Consider the following 24,070-nt stretch of genomic DNA (forward strand, 5'->3'; position numbering starts at 1 on the left):
GGAAATTCATATGATTGTACGCCGCCTTTCGCCATAGTTCCCGGGGTCATGGTGCCACAGTAGGATTTTCAGGTTGTCACTTAGTCACCCGCGGTTCGATCTCCAGCTACGGTGTATTTGCAAGAATTTTATTCCAAATGGGGATCGCAATCAAAAGAATGCTGACATCTGGGTTGTCCAAAACTTCCGTAGGACCGGTCCGGTCATCCCAGGGATTGTGCACTTCCCGATTTACCCAGTAGCCTCACCGTCGTCTCACCTTCCTCCGCCGCACTGGGGCAGACGGAACATTCCTCCGGCAAGTGCTGTGGGCTTGCAATGGAGTGTTAATAACATCCCATTAACATCCAAGGGTGTTAATCCATGTTGTAGAGGGGTGTTAATCCACATGAACGCCACATGAACATGTTCAAAGTCTTGAACGCGTTCATGTGACAGTGGAATGGGCCAACCCCTGGCTGGCCCATCCCACATGTATTTTTTTTATTTTTTTATTAATATTGTGGTGTTATTAACGCGGGCCTATCCCACATATATTTTTTTATTTTTTATTAATATTGTGGTAAACAATTAACGTAGGAGCTTTGCAGATGCTCTAAGGACATCTCCAATAGGGGATATTTAAAGAAATATCTCCATGTATCAAATATCCCCTATTGGAGGGGGATATTTAGGGGGTGAATAGAAATCACCGGGCAAAGAGTTTTGCCCGGTGATTTCCTTTTTTTTTAAATAAAAATTAATAAAATAAATGATTTTAATAGTTTAAATTAAATAAAAGAAAGGTATTAGGTTAGGGTAGTTGGGATAGTATTTATTATTGAGAAAAGAGATAATGGTAATAGGTGGGACCCATAAATATTTGATTTGTGAGATATTTGATTGTAAAAGTTGAGATATTTGAGGAAGAGGATATTTGAGGACCACAAATATTTGGATGACATTGTGGATGCCCCAAGAGGATAAAATAGAATATTCACAATGGAAATAGTTATCGAGGATAAAATAAAAAGTGTTCATCGTGAAAATAAGAGGAACCAGTGTATTTTTTGAGGAAATATAAAAGTTCGATTTATTAAATTAAATATTATTTGCTTGCAAACATCTTCATGCTCTGTTTCAATCCCTGCATCGCCTTCTCCGGCAGTGATACAACCACCTTGAATGCATTCTTCTCTGCTTCGTTCCCCCTGTCACCGGGCAAGAAGAAGCAGGGCTCCGAGCTGCCGAGTAACTTCCAGGTGAGCGGCATCACGCTCACCGGCCCGCCCCGGCCGAAGTCGGCGTCGCGGTGGCCTAAGTGCCTCCAATCGGTGAAGGCACTCACGCGATCTCCGGCGGTGATCCCGTCGGCGTAATGAAGCTCCTGTAAGTCAACGTAGGACCTCACGTACTCGTCGTTGACGCCGTTCTTGCTCTCCTTGATTAGTTTTGCCGTCTTCCACACTGGTTGCTCGATTAGTTCGCCAGCAGCGAGTTGGACGTACACCGGGACGCAGACATTGCCCCAGTAGCCTCGAGGAAGCGCAGGATCGAGGAGTTTCATTATGTTCATGGAGTACACGAGCTTCACCACTGCATCACTAGGAATTCCACTCGTTTTGATTCTGTATGGCAAAGTTAATCAATAGTGAATCGACAATCTCGATCTCGGAAAGAAGTGAAGAAGGAGACGAACCTGGTTCGCCATATGTAAGCGCTCAAGGCCTCGAATGAGGTAAAGCTCATGGAAGCCTCCTCGGCCAGTTGATTTCTGAAGCGGTTCAAGTGCTCTTCGCTCACAGGAAAGCACTGCCTCACCAAAGACCCTGTTTTCGCTTCCCTGTCGTAGATCCCGTGGATGGTCATGTTGCCGTCAAACCCCAAGACTTGGCGAAGCAGAGGAGTCTCCATCCGGGGCGGGGTCCTCGGTCCGAGCAGTTCCGCCCGGGCCCACACCGGTGCCGCGGTTGGAGGGCCCGCTCCCCTGGCCAACACCGCGACGGTGCTGAGGAACTGGGTGGCGCCGGCGCCATCGCAGAGGGCGTGGTGGACGCACATACCGACGGCGAAACCCCCGCAGGCGAGCGCCGTCAGCTGGATGGAGAGCGGACGGGCGAGCGCCTCGCCAGCGGTCGGATCAGGGGCGAACTGGTCGAGCAGAAGTGCGCCCGGTTGAGCGGCACAGAGGTCGGAGAGGGTGAGAGGGGAGGCAGCGCGGATGAGGGACACGCCGGCGAGAGGGGCATCGTCGACTTGGAGGCGGGAGTCAGAGGGGTGGTGGCGCAGGGGGAGGGCTAAGGGAAAATAAAGAGCGAGAGCGGCTGGGAGGACGGAGGCGAAGCTGTCGGCGGCGTCGTGGGCGTAGAGGCGGAGGGTGCGGAAGGGGAGGTGGAGGATGCGATCGGTGTCGAGGTGGGAAAGGTGGAGGGGAAGTGGCTGGAAGGATGGCGGAGATGGGTAGACGATGGCGGTGCTCAAGATCTCGACGTTCATCTTCAAGTCCCAGAATTCGCCGTGCGCCGTGCTCAAGATCTTTAAGTAACAGACACAGAGTCTACGTGGAGGTTGCAGAGCCATGGACGAGCTAAGGGAGTAGGTAACATTGAACCCGGTTTCTTCCGGTTTAGTAAATCACCTACCGATCCGTATGAACCCGACAACCCTAATCATCACTGAAGAAGTATCGGCAACACGGCGATGCCGCTGGTGGTGCTCGGCCTGCGTCCTCGCTCCTTCGCCGCTCGCAACCTCTTCTTCGTCCGAGCCCTCAGCATCGGCACCGTCGCCCCCGCCTCCTCGCAGCCGAGACCGTGGCCCGGTCTCCGTTCCTGGCGCGACGCTCCGCCCAATGAGAGCCGCTCCTGGGGAAGCCACGGTCCGTCGCCTTCCCCTCCCCACGATCCCATCTCCATGCCGGCGTCCTCGCTCTCCGAGTGCGCCGCCATGGTCCTCTCCACTGCCGATCCCCTCACCAAGTCCTGCCTCTCCCATCTCGCGTACTCTCGTTGGTGCCGTCGCGAGATTCCCGTCGGTTCCGCCGTTCCCCCTTCCCGTCCTGCCCGGCCCGAGAAGCCCCTTCTGGTAAGAACAAGAATGCTTCTCTTTTTTTGTACTTATTTTGGTCGTCACTGTTTTTTTTATCGGATGGTGTGCCTGGTTTGTAGCTGCCGCCCAAGGAGATTCCTTCGCACAAGAGTGCAGGATTGCCTCTCAACGCATACATGCTTCACAATTTAGCCCACGTGGAACTTAACGCCATCGACTTGGCGTGGGATACTGTGGTTCGCTTCTCGCCATTAAGGGAGGAGCTTGGTGATGAATTTTTTGCTGACTTTGCTCGCGTTGCCGATGACGAAAGCCGGCATTTCTCCTGGTGCTCTCAGAGGCTTAATGAGCTCGGCTTCAGGTATTGATTGAATACATACATACCAAAGAACTCCTTTAGCAAATTCTCTTCATGTTATTATGGTATTTTGAATATACGATTGCTCTTTTTTGACTTACGTCACTGTGAATTGTACAATGCAAAATGAAGGCAGATTGATTTGGGAGGAGAAGTGTTGAATGCATTATCATATTTGAATTTAGTGGGGGAATTTGTTGAGCTTTTTATTCAAATAATCAGTGAGTTTATGTTTTCTTATAATGTATGTATCAATTCAGCCGTTTGTTTACACATAGTTTGAACAATTGTTTAAATTACACAAGCAACTGCAATGTGCTGCTAAAATGTCTTGATTCACATGCTATTTTTAGGTTTCATTCCAAAAGTAAGTCGTAGTGCACGACAACATGAGGGTGTAGATTGAGGTCAATTATACTTTCGATGAATGAGATTGAATACAGACCCCAGCTTAATGGCGTATCTGAAGTCATTGCATTTTTGTTAAAGAATAGAATCAGTAGCTATACTGAACATTACTATGAACTATAGGTCAAATGCAATTTCTTTCACTCAGCTTTTGTCCCAATATAGAGTGCGGTAAAAATTATTCTTGTGGTGATTTGATTGAGACTTAACTGAAATTATTAACCTCTCTCTTCCATGTTGGATCTTGTGTGCCAAATCTGTACATTCCATTTTTCCAGTGGGCACGTGTTCTTTATTCAAGAATGAGGCTTCTCCTTGTTTACTTAATGGTTATATCAAGCTGTCAGTCAATTTTGTTTTGATACTTTTAAGAATCACAGTGGCTGAATTTTAGTTAAGAACGACTTGCTGCCTACTACAATTAAGTCATTTCTCTGCCTATTTGTTGTTAAATAATTAGTTACGTTGGCAATGAACAGCTATGGGGATATGCCGGCTCACAATTTCTTGTGGAGGGAGTGCGAGAAATCCTCTGAAGATGTTGCTGCTCGCTTGGCAGTGATCCCTTTAGTTCAGGTGTTTCCAACTTTTCATGTTGGGTTTTTTTTTCTTTTCACTTATGTTGCTCATCGTATTTCCCTTTTCTTCTATGAAGCTTGACCTTTCATGAAGCTTGCTCAATCCACGTGTCTCCTGATCAAGAGTTTCTGATACACATTTCATTCAAGTGCATCTAATGGTTGATCCCAAGTGAAACCTTTTTCAGGAAGCCAGAGGTCTTGATGCAGGACCAAGACTGGTCCAAAAGTTGGTCGGTTTTGGAGATTTAAGAACATCACACATAGTCGCTAAGATCGCTGAGGAAGAAATGGCACATGTTGCGGTTGGTCTCTACTGGTTCCTCCATGTTTGCAAAATGATGGACAGAACTCCATGTGCTACTTTCAAGGGTAAATAAAAGCATTTTGTTACGCTCATCTAAATGTAAACCTACTGCATATCAGATTAAACAATTTTTTTAAAAAAATTTCGCTGACACTTTAAAGACCTGCTGGAGGAGTATGGCGTGGAGCTGAAAGGTCCCTTCAACTACACAGCTCGCGACAAAGTTGGGATTCCTCGTGACTGGTTCGATATCTCTTCTTGAACTTGGACTTCGACTTAGTTGCAGTAATTAAAACTAATTTCCCCTCAGGTATGATGGTGCAGAAAAGCAAGAAGCAAGGACTAAACTCTCAGAGGCGAGAAACATACAAAATTTGGTTTTTGTTTCTATTATCGAAACTACGCATACTCATGACAAGTTTGAATCTTGTTTACAGGTCCATGATAGGCTGGCTTCCATCATAGCTATGGAGAGGAACAACTCGGAAATGAACTGTTAATTGTGACTTGTGAGTGAATTGAGTTAAGCAACAACTGATCACTATGCATTTTTTAACTTCCTCCTTTGTGTAGTTTAATCGTTTAATACGAAGAATATTTTTGCAATTTTCTTTTTGTTGATAAATATATTTGTTTTTAGTCCATTTAACTCATTGTTATTATTTTAATGCCTCCATTGTTTTTTATGGTCGATCATCCATTCTTATCAATCTTTGTCATGAGTTGTTTCCTACCTAAAATTAATAATTTGATTAAATTTCTCACCGTATAGCATTCCTGTAGTTCAAGTGGTTAGGACTTTATGACAAGTCGTACTTAGCTTCAGAGTTTTCCCACTTCATGGTTTGTTTTTTCCCCCTCTAATCACATATCCAAATTATCAGTGAACCGATGAATTCAAAGTTTGAAATATCATTATGAGTCAGAATTTTCGTCTCAGACAGAATGATTCAGCTGGTGTCTTGTCCGTCCAACACGCGGTATTCTAAAAAATGATAAATCTCATGCAGTCTTATGGACTCAATTCCTGAGGTGGTCAGTCCGGTTTCATGGAAGTTTTCCATCTACCACCAGGGTAAATCGGGAAGTGCATACGGTGGCCAATCCAGATGTTCAGCATCTTTTGATTGCGTTCTTCATTTGGAAGAAAATTCTTGTAAATACGCCGTAATTGGGGATCGAATCGCGGGTCCCTAGATTACAACTCGGATGTTCTACCATTGCATCATTGTTTCGGAGATCAACACGCGGTATTCTAGATACATACCGAGGAGGAGAAGGAATAAGAGGAAGACGATTGATCTCTAGAGATCAACGCGGAAGTTCCATCCCAGATGTATCGTTGTGAAACAACAAAATCATGGCTCTCACATAAGCGCCATTACAGATGGCATAAGTTTGCCCGATCAATAAATTGATGGGCATATTGTTTTTAAAATTACAAGTGTTATTCTTTTTCTGCTTCTTTTATTTGAAAATTAAGATTATGCTAGTGAATTTATGAGATTAAGAAGTATATATATAATATTAATTTTGTATTTATGTCTTTATTGATCTCCAACCAAGCTACTTTAAAGTTTGTTTAAGATATCGAGTTCGAATAAGTTCGTGAATCTCGAGACGTTATTAATTCACAAATTAATGAGGGCCAAAATATGATTTTTTAGGAAGCAAACCGAAAGGACAACACATTGAGAAAGCAGCGGCGGCCATGGAGAAGCTCGGCTTCTCCTTCTACTCCTTCCTCTTCCTCGTCTGCTGCTGCTGCTCCCATTTCGTCTCCGCCCAGCGCTACAACGCCCTTTTCAACTTCGGCGACTCCCTCTCCGACACCGGCAACGTCGTCCTCGCTGGCCTTCCATATGGCATGACCTACTTCGGTCACCACACCGGACGCTGCTCCGACGGCCGCCTCGTCATCGATTTCATCGGTAAAACCCCCAATTCCTCCCCTTCTTACCCTTTCCCCCTTTCTGATGCCTCTCTCTCTTCGTTCGTCTTCCTGTAGCCGAGGGGATCGGGCTGCCGCACCTGCCGCCCAACACCGCCAGCAATGCGAGCTTCCACAGCGGCGCTAACTTCGCCTTCATCGCCGCCCCGGCCTTGTCCTTCGACTTCTTCCACCATCGTGGCCTCAGCAAGGGGCTCCATGTGAATGCCTCTCTCCACGAGCAGATCGATCGGTTCCAGCAGCTTCTGCCTTCCATTTGCGGCTCGCCCCAAGGTCTCGCCACTGGCTCTATCTTTCGCCCCAGCTAACTATCTTCTTGATTCCTGTAAGATTCCTTTTGCAGAATGCAGGGATTTCCTGGGCAAATCCCTTCTGGTCGTCGGAGAGTTCGGGGGCAACGACTACAACACTGGGCTCTTCGGCGGATGGTCCATCACTAAAGTGAGCTCCTTTGTGCCCCATGTCACCCGAGCTGTCGCCGAAGGCATCGAAGTAAGCAGATTTTGTCTTTTTTTCTCTCTAAGCTGGCATTCGTAGATATCTACGCTCCAGATCCTGAAATTGAAGTGGATTGTTGACTGAAACAGCGATTGATTGGCCTTGGCGCGGTCGATCTCATCGTTCCTTCGGTGCTTCCGGTTGGCTGCTTCCCCCTATACCTCACGCTCTATCAGTCCTCTGATCCGGCGGAGTACGGCCGCCGGACCGGCTGCCTGAGAAGGTTCAACGCCCTGTCATGGTACCACAACGCGGCGCTCGGGAGGCAGCTCGACCGGCTCCGGAAGAAGTACCCGGCCGTGTCGATTCGTTATGCTGACTTCTACGCCCAGCTTTTCGACTTCGTCATTAATCCTCTCAAATACGGTGAGTCTCGTGCTTCCAATTATTAATCATTTCGGCATGAGACACTTTTCTGATAGTAAAATTGTCGCTGTGTTTGATCATTAAATTGAATTATTTGTGCCATGCAACGTGATGCTTTAAAAATGTTGGATCAGAAAAGATATTCTCTGTCGGTTCGCCCATTTCATTCCGAGGCTGTTTAATAATTCTCATGATGATACACAAGGTGTTTGATTGATTGCATTCTCTAGGATCAACATGAATGAATGATGTTTCTTTTTTTTTTTTTTTTACCTTTCATTTTGCATGAATGAATTCTACATGAAATAATCTCTAAGCATCCTGATATTAGTGATATATATGTCATGCTTTAAGAAGCAATTTGTGATCAAATAATGGAGGTATTATTGATTTCAGTTTTTATTAAAGGGAGAAAGTGATGGAAATACTAGTTTAATCTTGCATATCTTGGTAACAATATGATCAAACGGCTAGTGATGTCATAAACTCTTGTTTTTTCCTCGATCACCTCTTCTCAAGTAAGCAAAATATGGGAAAATCCTCATCTTTCCTTCCCCTCCTCCCTTTTCCACCACTGTTCCTTTCCTCTTTTCCACCACTGAAATAGTCACCTTCTAAAGTGAAGGAAAAAGAGAAAATAAAGAATTGTATGATCTTTTTTCTTTTCATTTTACTTCATTATTCTTGTTTTTTTGAACATAATCTATAGAAAGAAATAATGTTAATTACTTATTTGCACCCATTAGATGGTTAACTTGATTTTCCTTTATTTTCATCAGATTTGGACACATAAAATGGAAAAAATGAATGAAATTATATTCTTTCCTCATCCCAACAAAAGAAATTCTTAATTTTATTTCTTTTACTATCTTTTCGGTCCACATAAACACAACAAGTGGCTTCAATATCTATAAGATGAGATTGCTTGATAGAATGGGGGTAAGGGTACATGCAATAAGAAGAGACATAATTCACTAGGTGCTTATGGTTTTACTATACTAGTGACATCTTTTAGCTTTCATTGAGAAATGGAGTGTAATTCAATAACAAGAAAATTGCAATATGTTATTGGTGGCATTGATTTTATTACATCAAGAATATGATTTATTATCTAAAAAAAATCTTCTATCACAGCGACAGAAGAAACCATAATAGTTTAGTGTTAATCTTATGCCACTCAGCAGCAATCATTTTTGTCAAGAAATTACTTTTGTTTGTTCCTCGAGAATCAATATTCTAGTCCAACGGAGGTAACCTGATCTTAGTTTCCTTGTTTTGGTATTTTTTGCATGGATCGAACTGCCATCCAAAACTGATGCTACAACCGAGTTTTTGTACTTCTGCTTGTTTAACTCTCTTTGGAACTCCACAGGGTTTACTGCTGGAGCCTTGAGGACTTGCTGCGGAGCTCCTGGAACAGGGAACTACAACTTCAATCTGGAGGCCAAGTGTGACCAAAATGGCTCAACTGTGTGTTCTGACATATCTGCTCATGTAAGTTGGGATGGAATCCACATGACCGAGACTGCCCATCGCATCATCGCTCAGGGTTGGCTCCACGGCCCCTATGTCAACCCTCCCATTTCGAGTTCCCCCACCAGCTAAAGAATCTTAAAGATATTGTTCTTGTCAGAGGAGGGGGTTGAATCTTTGTTTCAATTCATGGCACAAATTGTTCATCCTGATCAATTCTTTACTTTGTTAGGGCTGGGTAAATTAATGACCATCGGTGATAGTTTTTGACAAAGGACAAATTCTAGTTCCATATTTGAGTACTAAGTTCATGGCTTATGGCAGCAACCAAGTATTATCAACTGAGTTCTTGTGCCAGTTTCGATGGTAAAGAAGAAATTCTAGTTTCATATTGGAGATCTTTGTTTTGATTCATGGGTACAATTTGTTCATCCTGATCAATTCTTTACTTTGTTAGAGCTGGGTAAATGGTAAATTATTGACTACAGGTAGATACTTGTGATAGTTTCTGAAAAGGACAAATTCTAGTTCCATATTTGAATATGAAGTTCATCACTTTGGTGGCTTACTTATGACAGCAACCAAGTATGATCAACTGAGATCTTGTGCCAGTTTCGATAGTAAAGAAGAAATCGTGATTCCACTGATTACTTCCATTCCATCATTTTTTTTTTTTTTCTTTTGCAGATTTATTTTTATTTTTATTTTTATTTTATGCTGGAAAACAGATTGCTCCATGAACAATTTACCCTCCATCATACTTACACACCAATTATCACATAACAACAAAAAGTGCATGAACGTATGAATCTTCAATTCTCACCACCTAATTTTTTTATATAAAAAAAAAAAAACAAATTAAATCAAAAATTTGCTGAACAAATGAACTTGTAAAAAGAGATTGTCAATTCTCACAAATCACAATTCACAATTCACAATTCACAATTCACAACCTCTAAAATAAAAATAAAAAAGTAAAAAAAAACTATAAAACATGCATTTGGCATGTATGAAATTAGTGACCAAAAGCGTGAACACCTTTTCAAACCCTCCATCTTTCCTTTTCCTTCCCTCCACAGTGCCTTTTCCCTCCATCTCAATTCCCGGTTTCCCGCTCGTAACGCCCCATGGCGGTATAATCCAAAGTGCCAATCGCCACAATGTTGGAGCCCAAACACCAAAACGGCATGACGTCCGTTACATTCTCGTAACATCTATATATACTCCGGCGCCGTGCCGTTAAAACGCTCCTCAAGATTCCTTCTCCGCTACTCGGATTTGGTTTCGAAACGAAGCAGAGCCCTCGGCGAATCCAACGCGACGAAGAATTGGGCGAGAAGATCTGAAGAAGGCTGGCGGACTTACCGTGTTACGGTTATTGCCCAATTCTTTCGCCTTTTTGTTTGATTTTTCGAGGGAATTTTCTCTTGGAATCTCGGGGATTAGGGTTTCTTTCAGGAATTCTGAAGTATTGTTGGTTCTAATTGGTCGAGGGAGTGGGGTTCTCGGTGGTTTTTAGATCGTAGGATGATCATCAAACGCAGTTTGAGGGGGCAAATGCCGAGCTTGAAGCGATGTAAAGCCGAGGAGCCGACGTTCTGCGACGACGAGGGCGGTGACGTGGAAGCGGACGGACGACCGAAGCGGCGGAGGGATGGGGCTGGCTCGTTCCCGCTCGAGATGCTGGGGGATGTCTCCGGTGCTGGAATTCCCTACCTTTCTGACGGCTCGCGGTTGGGGATTGTACGCGGGGATCTCGGCGCGGCCAACCTGGGCTCCTCTGGGTCCAGCGAATTGGCCGTATCCACTACTAGCGCTGTGGAGGCTGACGAATTGGGCACGGATGGATCGGTGGAGCCTGCGGCCACTTCGGCACCGGTCGTGCGGACGTCCAGGGGCCGCTGGCAAGTGCTCCCTTCTCGTTTTAGGGATTCGGTTCTCACTGATCCCTGGAAAAAAGAAAAAGACAAATCTAAGATGACAGATACTGATGCATCTGTTAACGTTGAATCCGGGAAAGATTATAGATTTAGCTACAGAGGCTCCGCATTCAACTCCGGATTGAGGAATTCATGCACAATGTTAGGGGAAATGGAGTATAGAGCTTGCAGAAACATCAATGCGAACAAATGTTCCACCTCACGAAGTACTCTAACATCCATCGAGGACAGCCTGGTGGACCTGGAAAAGAAGTTCCTGCCGCCCATGCTTAATGCACAGGACCAGTCACATCGTTATTCTAATTTGGTAATCATGGAGTCAAAGCTAGCAACGGAAAGTTTAGACAGAAAGGAGGATTGTTACTGCCCAGAGGATTTTGTTCTGGGTGATATAATTTGGGCAAAATGTGGAAAGAAAAACCCTGTGTGGCCAGCAATGGTGATTGATCCTTTGCGGCAAGCTCCTGAAAATGTTCTAAATTCTTGTGTCCCTGGAGCTCTTTGTGTTATGTTTTTTGGGCAGTCCAGAAATGGAAGGGTAAATGATGTAATCTTCATTCTGATTTTGTATTCATATTTTCCTTGCACCTGGTGGAGTAATAACCCAATTTAATCTGGCAGGCATATTCATGGGTGAAGAAAGGGATGATTTTCCCTTTCTTAGAATACCTAGAAAGGTTTGCTTTACTGATTTATTTATTTATTTATTATTGGTTTCATGTTGTAGAAACACTTTTGGTTTTGTTTATCGTATTGATGCACCACTAACTTGTTTCAGATTCCAAGTGCATACTCAATTATCTAAGTACAAGTCTAGCAGTTTCCGAATGGCTATTGAGGAGGCTTTTCTAGCTCAGCATGGTTTTTCACCTGTGAGTGCTAGTGGTCACTTTGCTTCAGATGAATCTGTTCCTAATGCATACCAGGAGGTTACTGATTTAAATCGTGAACAAGAATGCCAATCAAAATTCCAGGCAAGTTAAAGTTCTCTCTAAGTTTGTCATTAGGTCATTTTAAATTTGAACTTATACCGACTATTTTAGCATGTGTTAGAATTATCTTTTAGAAAAAAAAATATGGTCTATGCAACAATTAGTATGCCATAATAGTTTTTGCTGCAATTTTAATAACTTGTCATGGTGGTAACCAGAAAGCTTAACAATGATTCAATCCGTTTTGTATATATTCTCCACATAGTTTTACCCTGTTGAGTAATTTTTTTCCTTTAAGCACTGGACATCTGGCGCTAAGGGGTTAACCTTGTAATTTAGGTTCTAAACTTTTTATTTGAAGTTTAGGCTGTAGACGGATCAGGGATGCTTTGTGAAAGCTGTGGAATGAATCTTCCATATAGAAGTGCAAAGAAGATGAAAAGGAATTCGCAGCAGTTACTATGTAAACATTGTGCTAAGGTTTGATTCTCGCTTCATGAGCAGCCAATGTTATTTGACAAACACTATCTTTTTTCAATTGTCATTTATTGGCTCCTTTTTTTTGGATGGAGAAAAGTGGTTTCTGAGAGATGCATTGGTCTTTCACAGCTCCTAAGTTCAAAGCAGTATTGCGGCATTTGCAAGAAGATTTGGCATCACACGGATGGGGGAAATTGGGTAGGACAATTTGACATCATAAATTAAGAGTTTTTTATTTCAGTTTTTTTCACAGTAAAAATAATGTGCTACCAATAACATTATTTCCAATTAGGTCTGTTGTGATGGGTGTCAAGTATGGGTACATGTAGAATGCGACAATACATGTGGTAACCTAAAGGTATGGAATCCTTTTCATAATTGTTTGTTTATGTATTAATCTTTTGTAGTATTATGATGTGTTTTTTGTGAAGACTAGTACAAATTTATATCCAATCCTTGCTGACATTCAATTTATTGCAAGGATCTCGAGAAGAATGATTATTTTTGCCCTGATTGCAAGGCTACACAGAAATCTGAAGTGTCAGATTCAGATAGAAAATCTGTAACAATAAAGTATTTCTCAATTTTTCATAAATATTAAAACTTATTTGTGGAGAGTGTAGACTTGGCTAGCTTGGAAAGTTAATAATATGTCACCTATACAGAACTAATGATGATACTTTTCGGGAGGAACTGCTTGACAAGATCACTGTCGTCTGCTGCAATATGGAAGGAATATATTTGCCCAAAGAACACATGTAATTTTTTTAACACTTCCCATTCATTTGAAAGTTATGTTCCACTTTGGTATCTGTTTTTGCTCACCATCAGTTAGGAAAACCACTTCAAATGTAATTAGGAATTACAAAATGCGGGACATAATTGAGTTGGTTACGACGGAATAGAGTTGTTGAAGTGGGCAAGGGTCGAATTTCGACGAAGCCGAGACAATGTGCTCCTCCATCGTAGCCAACTACAACTTTTTGATTTACCTCCTCACAGATGGTTATGGGGCCGACTGTGTGGGGCCGCTGGGGCCTAACATGGCCATTGTTGGTGCCTAACATGGCTTACTTTCCTTTTTTTCTTAAGAAAAAAGGCCATTTGCAAAGTGTTGATTTTTTCATGCTGCCACAACTCCTTGGAAGGTTACACTTAATTCTAGCGATCCATATTGTCCAGGCAATTTGCCAAAGAACATGAATCATTTAGCATTTTCCCAGGAATATATTGTTGAATGCTTTCTTACCAAAAAAGACTTGGGAACAAAACTGTGGCTAAAAATATATTGTTGAATGCTGTGTGTATTTCTCTATGGCAAATAGATCGTTGCTCATTGGATGCTTTGTGGTTTTATTTGTGGATCTGGTTTTCAGCAGAAGTTTTGCTTTCAATACCTATACTCTGTTCTAATGACTATGTAGATGGAGCCACTGAGAAGCTTCTGGGGCTTGCCCATATACTTTTGTCAGCACACCTAGTTTTGTTTTGCTCAGTGTTGTCTCTGATTGCTAATCAGATTTCTGTATCTTTGCATTGGAATGACATAGTGGAAGCTCAGTTGCAAACACGCACCATTCTTTCCTTGTTTTATTGGTGTAAGCTTGTGATTGTACCATTTTGTCTGTTGCTAGTTGGTATAGATTGGAGAGTTATGCTGCCTGTGTTCTATCATATGTGATTACCCAAGGCCTGTGTCACAATTGAACCGTTTCTCCCAAGTCTTGAGTCAATAAGATATGTATGACTGATGCTGAGCTTGTCCTGTCTGTGTCCATTTATTAATTTGTCAAGTGTTTTTGGCACAATTTCTCTAGCCAAAATAGATTGTCCTTGCTAGTTTTTTTTTTGTTTTTGTTTTTCAATGTTGGGATGTGAGCCAGTCTCGAGGCGTGCTGATTTTAATGCTTTATTTAAACTCACTTTGACTTTATATCATGCAGGGTTTTATGTCAATGTAGCTCCTGTAAGTCAAAGAAACAAAATCTGAATGAGTGGGAACGACATACAGGTTCAAGAAAAAAGTATTGGAAGGCTAGTGTCAAGGTTAAGAGTACAGGGCAACCACTGGGAAAATGGGTTCGTAACCTTATCTTCCAAAGATCTGTGGGTTTATATTGTTTTTTCTTTCTATAACATGGCGCTTGCAACTGTATATAAAACTATAATTAAAATACCTTTGAAAGGTCTTTTGCTGTTTTTCACTATCATGCTTTCATGCATTCCCAACTAATTTTTAGTGTTGAAAACCTCTACCTAAGTATCTACCTACAGAGATGATCTTTATCAGTATATATGGCATACTGGAAATAGTGTAGTCTTTGCTGATTTTGAACCCTCGACCTACATGATAGCAAGCTGGACATTTTTTCATCTTATTTATTTTTTATTTGCATTTTCAAATTGCTATTTCTTATGTTTGCGTCTCCTCCACCCTTCTTTAGGTTCTTGTTATCCATTTCATACCATTTCAACTTTTTTGAAGTGAATCTTTATGGTAGTAGCGAAGTTTCAGAATAACCTGACTTTCCTTTGATGAGCCCTGCTGTTTGATCTGTAATCTATGCTATTCATCATCATCAAATCATGTATATCCCAGCTATTTGGGATTGTATATGGATCTTATCCATTCCTTGAACTTTATGCAAGACTACATCATTACTAATATTTAAATAAATTAAATTACTTTTTTTTATTAAATTAATTAGATTTCTATGCTGTACACCTTCAGTACCAATTAACTGAACTTGTATGCCGATAAAGTGACATATTAGCAATATTGGTTTTGTAAACTTCTATTGGTGTAAAATACAGCTAGAAGGGTGCAGTCCATCTTTGGGTAACCAAGCTAAGCAACCATCACTTGGTGATAGAAAAGAGAGGCTCCTTACTTTGCTTCAAGGTACACTAATTTTCTTATTTATCATTTATTTGGCAATCTCTTTATGCTTTTTCCTTTTCTTTCTTGAACAGAACCATATGATCCAATACTTGCCAAGTGGACAACAGAAAGGTGTGCAATTTGCAGATGGATAGAAGATTGGGATTACAACAAAATCATTATATGCAACAGGTCATATAATCTGATCCTTATTCTCCTTTTTTGGGTTATCTAAATTCTAAAGAGAAAACCCACTCATTATGGTTCTTGTTACAAACATCTACAGAGGGTAACTGGGATTCTTACATATAGTATACAGAACTTAGTTGTCTTATTCTGCAGATGTCAAATAGCTGTTCATCAGGAATGCTATGGAGCAGTAAATGTACAAAATTTCACCACCTGGGTTTGCAGAGCTTGTGAAACACCCCTTCATAAAAGGGAATGCTGCCTTTGCCCCATCAAAGGTACACGTGCATCTTGGAACTGTCATTTGCATGTATCCTTCTTGTTTTGCAATGGTAGGATTTGATAATTGAAATTCAAGATTAATCATATCACTGCTGCATTGGTGTTTATAGCTTTAAACTGTTGCAAATCATGAACACTAACTTCTCAAGTATTTCGCAGGTGGCGCACTGAAGCCAACAAATATTGATTGGTTATGGGTTCATGTTACATGTGCGTGGTTTCAGCCAAAAGTATCTTTTGCCAGTGGTGAAATGATGGAGCCTGCTATTGGCATATTAGACATACCAACTCTATTGTTTGGGAAGGTGAATTATGAATGATTTATCAGTTAGGTGATTTGTTTTTAAATATAGTAGCCATGTCTTTGGCCATAAAGAACATTATAAATCCTGACCTGTGCATTTTTCTATCAGGTTTGTGTGATATGCAAGCAGAAACATGGTGCTTGCACACAGTGCTACACATGCTCCACTTATTATCATGCTATGTGTGCATCACGAACAGGTTATAGGATGGAGGTAAGTGACACTAAATTAGGTCTATAATTTGAAAGTTAAACTGTCTTTGACTAATAAAATTAGAGGCCTATGTTCAAATTTATTATGTTTTCTTGATGATCATGCAAAATATGAATTGTGACATTATATCATCTGGATTACTTTCATGTCACAAAGAATGAGTGTTACCTTTTTTTTTATAGCAATCAGGTGCATCATGGGCATTTATATATTCTTTGCAATAGTCTATGTATTTTCACTTCTTGGTCAAAGAATTTGTAAAAGCTTTGGTATCAACACTGTGTGCATGCCCTTTTGATTCATCAAGTATACTTTTGGTTACTATTTTTAACTTTGATACTATCTTATCTCATGTCGTATTAGAGTCACTATATATTTCACCTAATATTTATATTCTTACCTTCTTAAATATATTTTCTCATTTTTTAACTTCCACTACTTAATTTTATGAGTCGTGCATAATTTTTTTCTATTGATATTATGCTTGAGGTACATATTCAACACTACTAACTTATGTTGAGTAGTTAAGCTTTCTCCAAGAATGACCTTGCAATCTTTTCAAATCTTTCTATTCTTCTTCCTAAGCATAAGAAAGTCAATTTATGATTTATTATTTTCATTTTTGAATGTGACAAAGTATTCTTCTTTTTTTTTTTAAAAAAAAATGTATTTGCTAGTATAAGGTCATATGTTATTGCAAAATCTAATATAGTTTTTCCTTCTTTATTTCTTGTTCCAAACTCATAACCCCTATGTACCCTCTCATATTCCTCATTTTTTACTTCGACATATCCATTTAGATCGTCTTCTAATAAAATTATTTCATTTGGTAGAATGTTTTGTAATACTTCATCTAGGTCGTCTCAAAATCTTGATTTTGTATCTTCATCTAATCCTACTTGAAGTGTATATATGTTAATTACATTAATAGTTTCTTTCTCCACTACTATCTTGAGAATTATAATTCTATCCCCTTTTCTAACTACTCCTACAACTTTATATTTTAACGAATTATCTATAATAATATCCACTTCATTTCTTGTTTTATTCTTTCTTGTGTACCATAACTTAAAACTCGAGTCCTCTACTATCTTTGCTTTCTTGCCTACCCATTTTGTATATTGTACACACAAAATACTAATTCTTCTCCTAATAATCGTATCTTTTACCTCCATTGCTTTACTAGTGAGGGTTTCCATGTTCCATATTTCAAATTTTAGACTATTAATTTTATTATAATATTTGTTCTTATCTAACCTATGGTGAGAGAACTTTTGCCTATTTAATACCATCCAAATTTTCATGGAGATTTAACGGTCTTTCCTGATATGTTATAGTCGAACCTTACAACGTGAACTCTTGCATATTTATTACTACACCCGAGTCCTGGAGATGTAACGGTCTTTGTTGAGATGTTACAGTTGGATCCTGCAACATGTTCCTTCTGGAGAATAACCTAACATTAACACAATAGTTTAATGGATCCATTCATTGAACATTTGTCTTAGTTTGATGTTGGCTGACAATCTAACGCAACCCTCTTTCTTTATCCGGACTTGGGACATGACGAATTAAATTCGTCATGGGCAGAGTTTTCTTTCTATTCTAAATAATTTGGAATATTAGTATTGTCATTGTCTATCTTAATGAATCTTCTTGTCTATCTATAATTGCTCCATTCTTGTCCTAAATTGGAGATGTGTGGTACCTCGCCTAATTACATTGTTACAATTGCAGTTGCATTGTTTGGAAAAGAATGGGAAACAAACAGTAAAGTTGGTCTCCTATTGTGCACATCACAGGTAAACTCAGTGATCCTTATTGACAGAAATATTGTATTCTGCAAAAAAAAATTTGTGTTGATTGGGAAATTCAGATCACGTATTTGGTATGCTGAGTGATTCAAGACATCTTTCTCATGGAGATTTTGAGCTCATAATTTTTTCCCCTCTATTCTAAATGTTTCTCTCATCTTTGATGACTTACTCATTTGACTGGGTTGCTCAATTTATATATAATTTGGAAGCAGAAATAATTGATTTTGCCATTTTTTTAGGTCTCCGAATCCAGATAATGTGCTAATTCTGCAGACTCCGACAGGGATTATCTCCACTAACAATTTGTTGAAGAACATGAAAAGGCAAAGTGGTTCTAGGATAATTAGGATGGAAATGCCACAAGAAAACATAACCTCCACATCTCTGCCTTCTGAATGGTCGTCTGCTGCAAGATGCTCGATTTACAAGAGAACAGAAATTAAGGTAGATGATTGTTTTATGTACTTGTTTTGTATGAGATAGTGTCTCAATATGAATTTTGTAGCATGTTCCTGAGATTTTCTAAATTTCTCATTTTTTGTTTATTATCACCTTAGGCGAGAGAAAATTGTTATTTTTTTATTGCAATTTTGAAATTCTTGATCCATTTGTTCTCTTGATTGCAGAACAATCTTTAGTTCTCCTGTCATACGTAAATTTGTAACTTTCTTTTGTAGAATATACGGGACAGTGGAATTCCACATAAAGTTATGGGACCTTGTTATCATTCTTGGGACTCTATCGAAAGTTTAAATGCAGCTATGGTAATTATCTTTCCGAATTGGATGTTTCATTATTCAAATTCCTTTAAACCCAAAGAAGTTTATTTCATTGCATTCTTCTGCAACAGGATGATAGAACTCAGAAATCATTTTCTTCATTTAAAGAGCGCCTCCGCTATTTGCAGGTAATTTACTGTCTTTTCCCTCAGGTTATTTCTGTTTCTTCTGCATGCCCAACAATTTTCATTTCCTGTGTTTCCAGTCAACTGAACAGGCTAGGGTCTGCTTTGGTAAATCCAGAATTCATGGATGGGGCCTCTTTGCTCGTAGGAGTCTTCAAGAGGGAGAAATGGTATTACTGTTCGCTATATCTGTTTGTGTAATGGTTTATTGTGATATCCCTTGTGAGTTAAATATACAGTTCATTTTGCATGTTTGACTATCATATGTAAAACTGTAAAAAAATTTTTTGGCTCTTTGTAAGGATCCATTAACGATAAGGTTGAATTGTTCAGTCAATTTGGTTTAATTCCTATGGCTTCTTATATTCCGGCTATTTGTTCTCTTTGAAATAGCTGATTTTCTTATATTATGCTATGTTTCAGTTTACCTTCCACTCTTTATTATATTGAGACAATTAACTTTTTTTGTGGTTTCCGAGATTATGATTTTGAGGTATAATTGTTACTTGCATCTACATTGATCCAACCAATTATCAATATGCCATCTGAATATTGACAGTTTTAAGCTTTCTATTCAGGGGAGCTAGTTTTGAGATTTTGGAAGCACCTTTTGAACTTAGCAAAATTTTTTTAAAAAAAAAAAATCTTCATTTTCTAGATAGAAATAGTAATGAAAAAAGTCACAGATACATCGGTGAATGCAAAATGATTTCTCAAGTGATGCGTCCCAGGTGAAAAATCTTGTTAAATTACATCACATTCTATGAGCTGTTAAAGTTAAGCTACACGAGTCACTCAATTTTTTGTTTCTACAATGAAATTTCTATGCATCCTTTGATACTTATGGGATAATTTTTTTTCCTATGCATGTTAGTTTATCTTCAGAAACTCACCAACTTATCTTCAGGTCATTGAGTACCGAGGAGAGCAGGTCAGACGTAGTGTTGCAGATCTGCGAGAAGCACGGTATAAAGTGGAGAAAAAGGACTGCTATGTAACTTCTACTATCCTTCCTTTTTTTGTCTTTCAATATGGCATAAAGTGAATATTGACTAATAATATAGTAGTGTGATTTTGTTATGCACATACAACGTAAGAGAAAATTTGTTTATAAAGCTATGATATGCTGGACAAATTGGCAGCTGATTGGTAGCATATTTGCACTTGGATGATTTGGAATTTGACTTCTTCATGTAAGTGTGCACATAGCTGCATGTTAGGGGTGCAGCTGTTTCGTAGTCTGACTGCAGTTTGATTTTCAGCTTGTTACCAGATAAAAAATTCCACCTAGCACATGTAAATGGCAATTTGTTTGAATTGTGAATAGAGATATTAACTTATTTGCTCAAAGTTTGAGTAAGACTTATTGATTGAACATAGAAGCTGCAAAGCAATTGAGTCATGATGGTACCCACACTGGTCAACCAATACAAAGAATCATAGATTTACCGACACTTACCTATAAATGTTTTTTACCTATTGAGTCTCAACTGGCAGAATTTTTGTTGGGGAATGATAATTCAGAAAAGACTAAACCATCCATTATCCTTAGATCTTCTTAAGACATGTTAATAATTTGATATCTGATTAAGCATTCAAATGCCTCTATAGCGGCCATTGTGAAGTCCATATTCTTCCTTAACATGCCACCTTGGAAATCTTTCAATTGTGTATATATTTACAAAGAAAAAAAAAACTAGGGAATATACCATTGTATTTGACTGGCTGACTGTTAGCTGAACATACACTTGCAAATAAATATAGGTTCAAATTTTAGTTAATAAAATAAACATATCTTGGCCATGTGAAAGTATGTTGTATAATGAGTTTATTAACCATTGATACAATATTTATCTATATGAAAATAAAGAATCTGTTTAGCTTGTATTTGTTTATTCTTGATTACAAAGAAAACCAAAATCATAGTAAGATAATTAGTAATAAGACAAGGAAAGAGTATTTTGATGAAATAATCTGCTTTAGGTATATTAAATTTTGGGTTATATTTTACCTTATTATTATTCTTGATCAAGGATAAGTAAATTATATTCAATCCAAATCATACCTAGATTCATTCTAAACACCACTTAATCAGAATTTGACCCATTATGGTTCTAAGTAGACCTTAATTATGGCCAAATCAGACTTAAATTAATCCTAAATCCAACATTATCAGAATTTGACCTGTTGTCCTAGATCCACTTGCTTAGGCTCAAATTAGTTCCATAGGTATTGGCATAGCTTGATATTTGTGGCTATATTTGTTTGTTCCAAGCTGATACTGAAATCAGTATCCAACTCACATATTAAACCTTTATGCATACTTTTGTTTTGCAATCTCAGAATTTGGGTGGTTTTGTGTGATATTGGCGAGACAGGCTTATATTCCATTATACAAGTGAAACATGGTTGGTATCGGGTGATACAGACATAACAATGATTGTTTTGCTAACTTGGTTTCAGTTTCAGTTCATGAGCAGAAACATGTTTTTTGCCCATGTCAACTGACACAGCAAGATTCGAGACCATGATATTTAAGGATGTGTATATCTGATTGAAAACTTACTATTTGCAATATTCAATCATTAATTCAAAATACAGAAAATTTTATCTTTTATTCAGAATTTGGTTTTGGTTGATTTATTTATTCTTGGTTTGCAGCTATTCAAAATAAGTGAAGATGTTGTAGTTGATGCCACAGATAAAGGAAATATTTCTCGCTTGATAAACCACTCTGTAAGCCATTGTTATCTTCTCTATTCTGATGCCCTGATAGATTAGTTGCCTTTGGCTCTGAACATTTTACTTCTCGATGCAGTGTATGCCAAGCTGCTATGCTAGGATCATGAACGTTGGTGAGGATCAGAGCCGTGTTGTTCTTATAGCTAAGAGGAATGTTTCTGCAGGAGAGGAGCTAACGTACTTTCTTTCACTCATAATGTCAATCTTGGTTTACTTTTTTTTTAATCCACCAGTTTATTGTTCTTCCACCCTCAAGTCATAGTTCATTCAGATTGAGAAGTTACTTTGCATATTGTGTGCCCTCATGGTTTTAAAAACGTCTCTACTTGAACCTCTTATTCGACAAGTGCCTGTTCTTCAACTATTCTAAATTGAATCCAATCAACTGTTATATTTGGTAGCTTGTAATTTAAATGCTTTAAGTTCTATACATTCTATACATTTAAATATTAATACACACACACACACACACACATTATCAAGTTGTGTTTCTTTCAGATGTGTGAGGATGACTACATAAATCTTATGCTTTTATCCATGATTGATATACACATACAGACTACGTATTTTGCTTATTTGTATGCCTTATAATCACTAGTTTCTAGATAAGGCTTATGCTTACATAAAGAACCACCACATGTTCCTTTTCCCTCCTCTACGTAACTTGAGTTTCCTTGCTTTTAACATAAACAGTGGTTAATAAGGCCAGCCACATTTTGGGATTACCAACCACTATTACTGACGACCATCTTAATGTCTCTTACCTTGTAGTTGCATCATATTTTCTGCATTATGGTTCTAAACTGTCCAATAGGTGGTCATTCTCATGGAATATTATATTGATTTAATGTTAACAAGGTATCAAAAAGCACATGATATCTAAAGTGTTTATCACCTGTAAAATAGCTAGTCAACAATATAAATTATAGACTACTAAATAAGGTGACTTAGAGATTCTCATCAATTTAGTTTAAGCTAAAATTAGTTTGAATAATCAAATTAGATTATTTTTAACTGCATATTTTTTATGTAATCACTACACAAGCGGTTTTATATGCAACTCGCTGGGTCTTTTTTAGAATCATTGATCGTTAAAAGCCTTAAGAACAGGAAACTCAAGGAGTGTCTGTGTAACGTCCAGTTACTATTTTTGTACACGCTCCGAATCACAAAATATCTTCATATAGTCCTTCAATGAGAATTGAAGTTGATGATTCTTTGTATATTACTTCACAGGTATGATTATTTGTTTGATCCTGATGAAGCCGAGGAAGGTAAAGTTCCCTGCCTCTGCAACGCGCCAAACTGTAGGGGATTTATGAACTAGCTAATCTCATTCATCATTAACTGAGGCTGCATGAAGAACTGCAATGAGCAATATTGGAATACTGGAGTGGAGAAACTGAAGCATTAGAGATCTAACTACATTGCTCTAACATTGAAGCCCTCGAGTGAAGAGTGTCTCGAGGCATCAATATGGTTGTTCTGAAACACTTCGATTTGTTAACAGCAGTCGTGCAATCCAAATTACTTACAGGAGAATGGAGAGGAGCTCAAAAGCATCTACAAATGAGTCGTCTGTAGTGCATGATCCTATTTTTTTTATATATAAAAGAAGATTCTTATTTTTTTTATTTTTCCACAAAGGGAAGAAGTTTTTTTCCCTGTTTCTTAAAATCTTGATGAGTTCGAATGGAATTTATTTTTTTAATATACACGGAAATGCAGATAAATTTGTTGTTTTTGTATGTTATGCCTAGTAATTGTGTTAAGCTTGTTTTCTGATATTTGTGGCATTGGAGGTGATTGGTATGCATATTATATTATTGTTGTTTTCATTATTTAGGTCCAATATGGAAATCGATCCTTTTATAGGATGGATTGTATAAGATGTTTAAACGTTTAGGAACGTAAGTTGGTGGCCATTGTGTGTGTATTATTAATTTTTTAATCAATTAAAGTGATAAGTTTTTATTATTACAATGAACAATTGAATACATAAAAAATTAATTAATTAATATTATATTTAAAAATAATAAAATTTTTAAGTATGAATTTAATTGATTTAATAAAAAATTTAATTTATATTTAAAAAAATTAATTAATTAATTAAATTGAATTTCTGAATTAATTCGATTTAGTCAATTATTTTAGTTGAATTAAAATTTTACTCCCTGCATATTATATAGCACAGTTTGTTATGAATGAATCTGAAGTTTATCTAGATAAAATGTTGATGTGATTCATTAATGAAAAATTAGAGAAGATTGGATCGATTTAAGCTCCCACAAAAAGTACCAACTATTAAGGCTAATTTTCACAAATTATATTTAAGCAAATTTTGATATAACTTTCGAGACATTTATAAAGGAAACTGGCTGGAAAAGCTCAAGTTTTAAAATTTTTGACATCATTGACT

The 24,070-nt window shown here is 38.6% G+C and overlaps 3 protein-coding genes across 6 annotated transcripts; 2 read left to right on the plus strand and 1 right to left on the minus strand.

The window, feature by feature from the left end:
- Window positions 1–1,000: 1,000 nt before the first annotated feature.
- LOC141823647 (3'-N-debenzoyl-2'-deoxytaxol N-benzoyltransferase) lies at window positions 1,001–2,559 on the minus strand. Its single transcript, XM_074710921.1, has 2 exons — window positions 1,679–2,559; window positions 1,001–1,607 (listed from the first exon to the last, which is right to left on the minus strand). Exons 1-2 carry the CDS (start codon window positions 2,557–2,559, stop codon window positions 1,088–1,090), a joined length of 1,401 nt encoding a protein of 466 aa, XP_074567022.1. The 3' UTR covers window positions 1,001–1,087.
- A 99-nt stretch (window positions 2,560–2,658) lies between these two features.
- Window positions 2,659–9,380, plus strand: LOC141823797 (GDSL esterase/lipase At1g28600). Of its 3 annotated transcripts, XM_074711029.1 has the most exons (8): window positions 2,659–3,063; window positions 3,147–3,388; window positions 4,273–4,369; window positions 4,560–4,743; window positions 4,840–4,921; window positions 4,989–5,034; window positions 5,116–5,187; window positions 6,346–6,423. In XM_074711029.1, the coding sequence occupies exons 1-7, from the start codon at window positions 2,680–2,682 to the stop codon at window positions 5,176–5,178; spliced, it is 1,098 nt and encodes a 365-aa protein (XP_074567130.1). In that variant the 5' UTR covers window positions 2,659–2,679; the 3' UTR covers window positions 5,179–5,187; window positions 6,346–6,423. The 3 variants fall into 3 exon arrangements, with proteins under 3 accessions (XP_074567130.1, XP_074567129.1, XP_074567131.1); XM_074711028.1 differs by lacking the exon at window positions 6,346–6,423 and having other exon boundaries at window positions 5,116–5,303; XM_074711030.1 differs by lacking the exons at window positions 2,659–3,063; window positions 3,147–3,388; window positions 4,273–4,369; ... (1 more) ...; window positions 4,840–4,921; window positions 4,989–5,034 and adding exons at window positions 6,687–6,902; window positions 6,973–7,121; window positions 7,217–7,493; window positions 8,866–9,380 and having other exon boundaries at window positions 5,126–5,187; window positions 6,346–6,609.
- An 865-nt stretch (window positions 9,381–10,245) lies between these two features.
- On the plus strand, window positions 10,246–23,362 carry LOC141824365 (histone-lysine N-methyltransferase ATX4-like). 2 transcript variants are annotated; one of them, XM_074711637.1, is made up of 23 exons: window positions 10,246–11,444; window positions 11,528–11,583; window positions 11,685–11,880; window positions 12,205–12,318; window positions 12,448–12,516; window positions 12,611–12,676; window positions 12,800–12,891; window positions 12,984–13,076; window positions 14,262–14,397; window positions 15,133–15,220; window positions 15,292–15,391; window positions 15,542–15,666; window positions 15,830–15,975; window positions 16,084–16,188; window positions 17,926–17,990; window positions 18,245–18,449; window positions 18,683–18,769; window positions 18,856–18,912; window positions 18,990–19,079; window positions 19,817–19,903; window positions 21,571–21,645; window positions 21,728–21,828; window positions 22,888–23,362. In XM_074711637.1, exons 1-23 carry the CDS (start codon window positions 10,494–10,496, stop codon window positions 22,976–22,978), a joined length of 3,195 nt encoding a protein of 1,064 aa, XP_074567738.1. In that variant the 5' UTR covers window positions 10,246–10,493; the 3' UTR covers window positions 22,979–23,362. The 2 variants fall into 2 exon arrangements, with proteins under 2 accessions (XP_074567738.1, XP_074567739.1); XM_074711638.1 differs by having other exon boundaries at window positions 12,812–12,891.
- The last annotated feature ends 708 nt before the right edge of the window (window positions 23,363–24,070 follow it).

This window comes from Curcuma longa, chromosome 3 (assembly GCF_044706935.1).
Source record: "Curcuma longa cultivar G26 ecotype Majalengka, Jawa Barat chromosome 3, ITB_CL_G26_1.1, whole genome shotgun sequence".
NCBI classification, from domain to species: Eukaryota; Viridiplantae; Streptophyta; class Magnoliopsida; order Zingiberales; family Zingiberaceae; genus Curcuma; species Curcuma longa.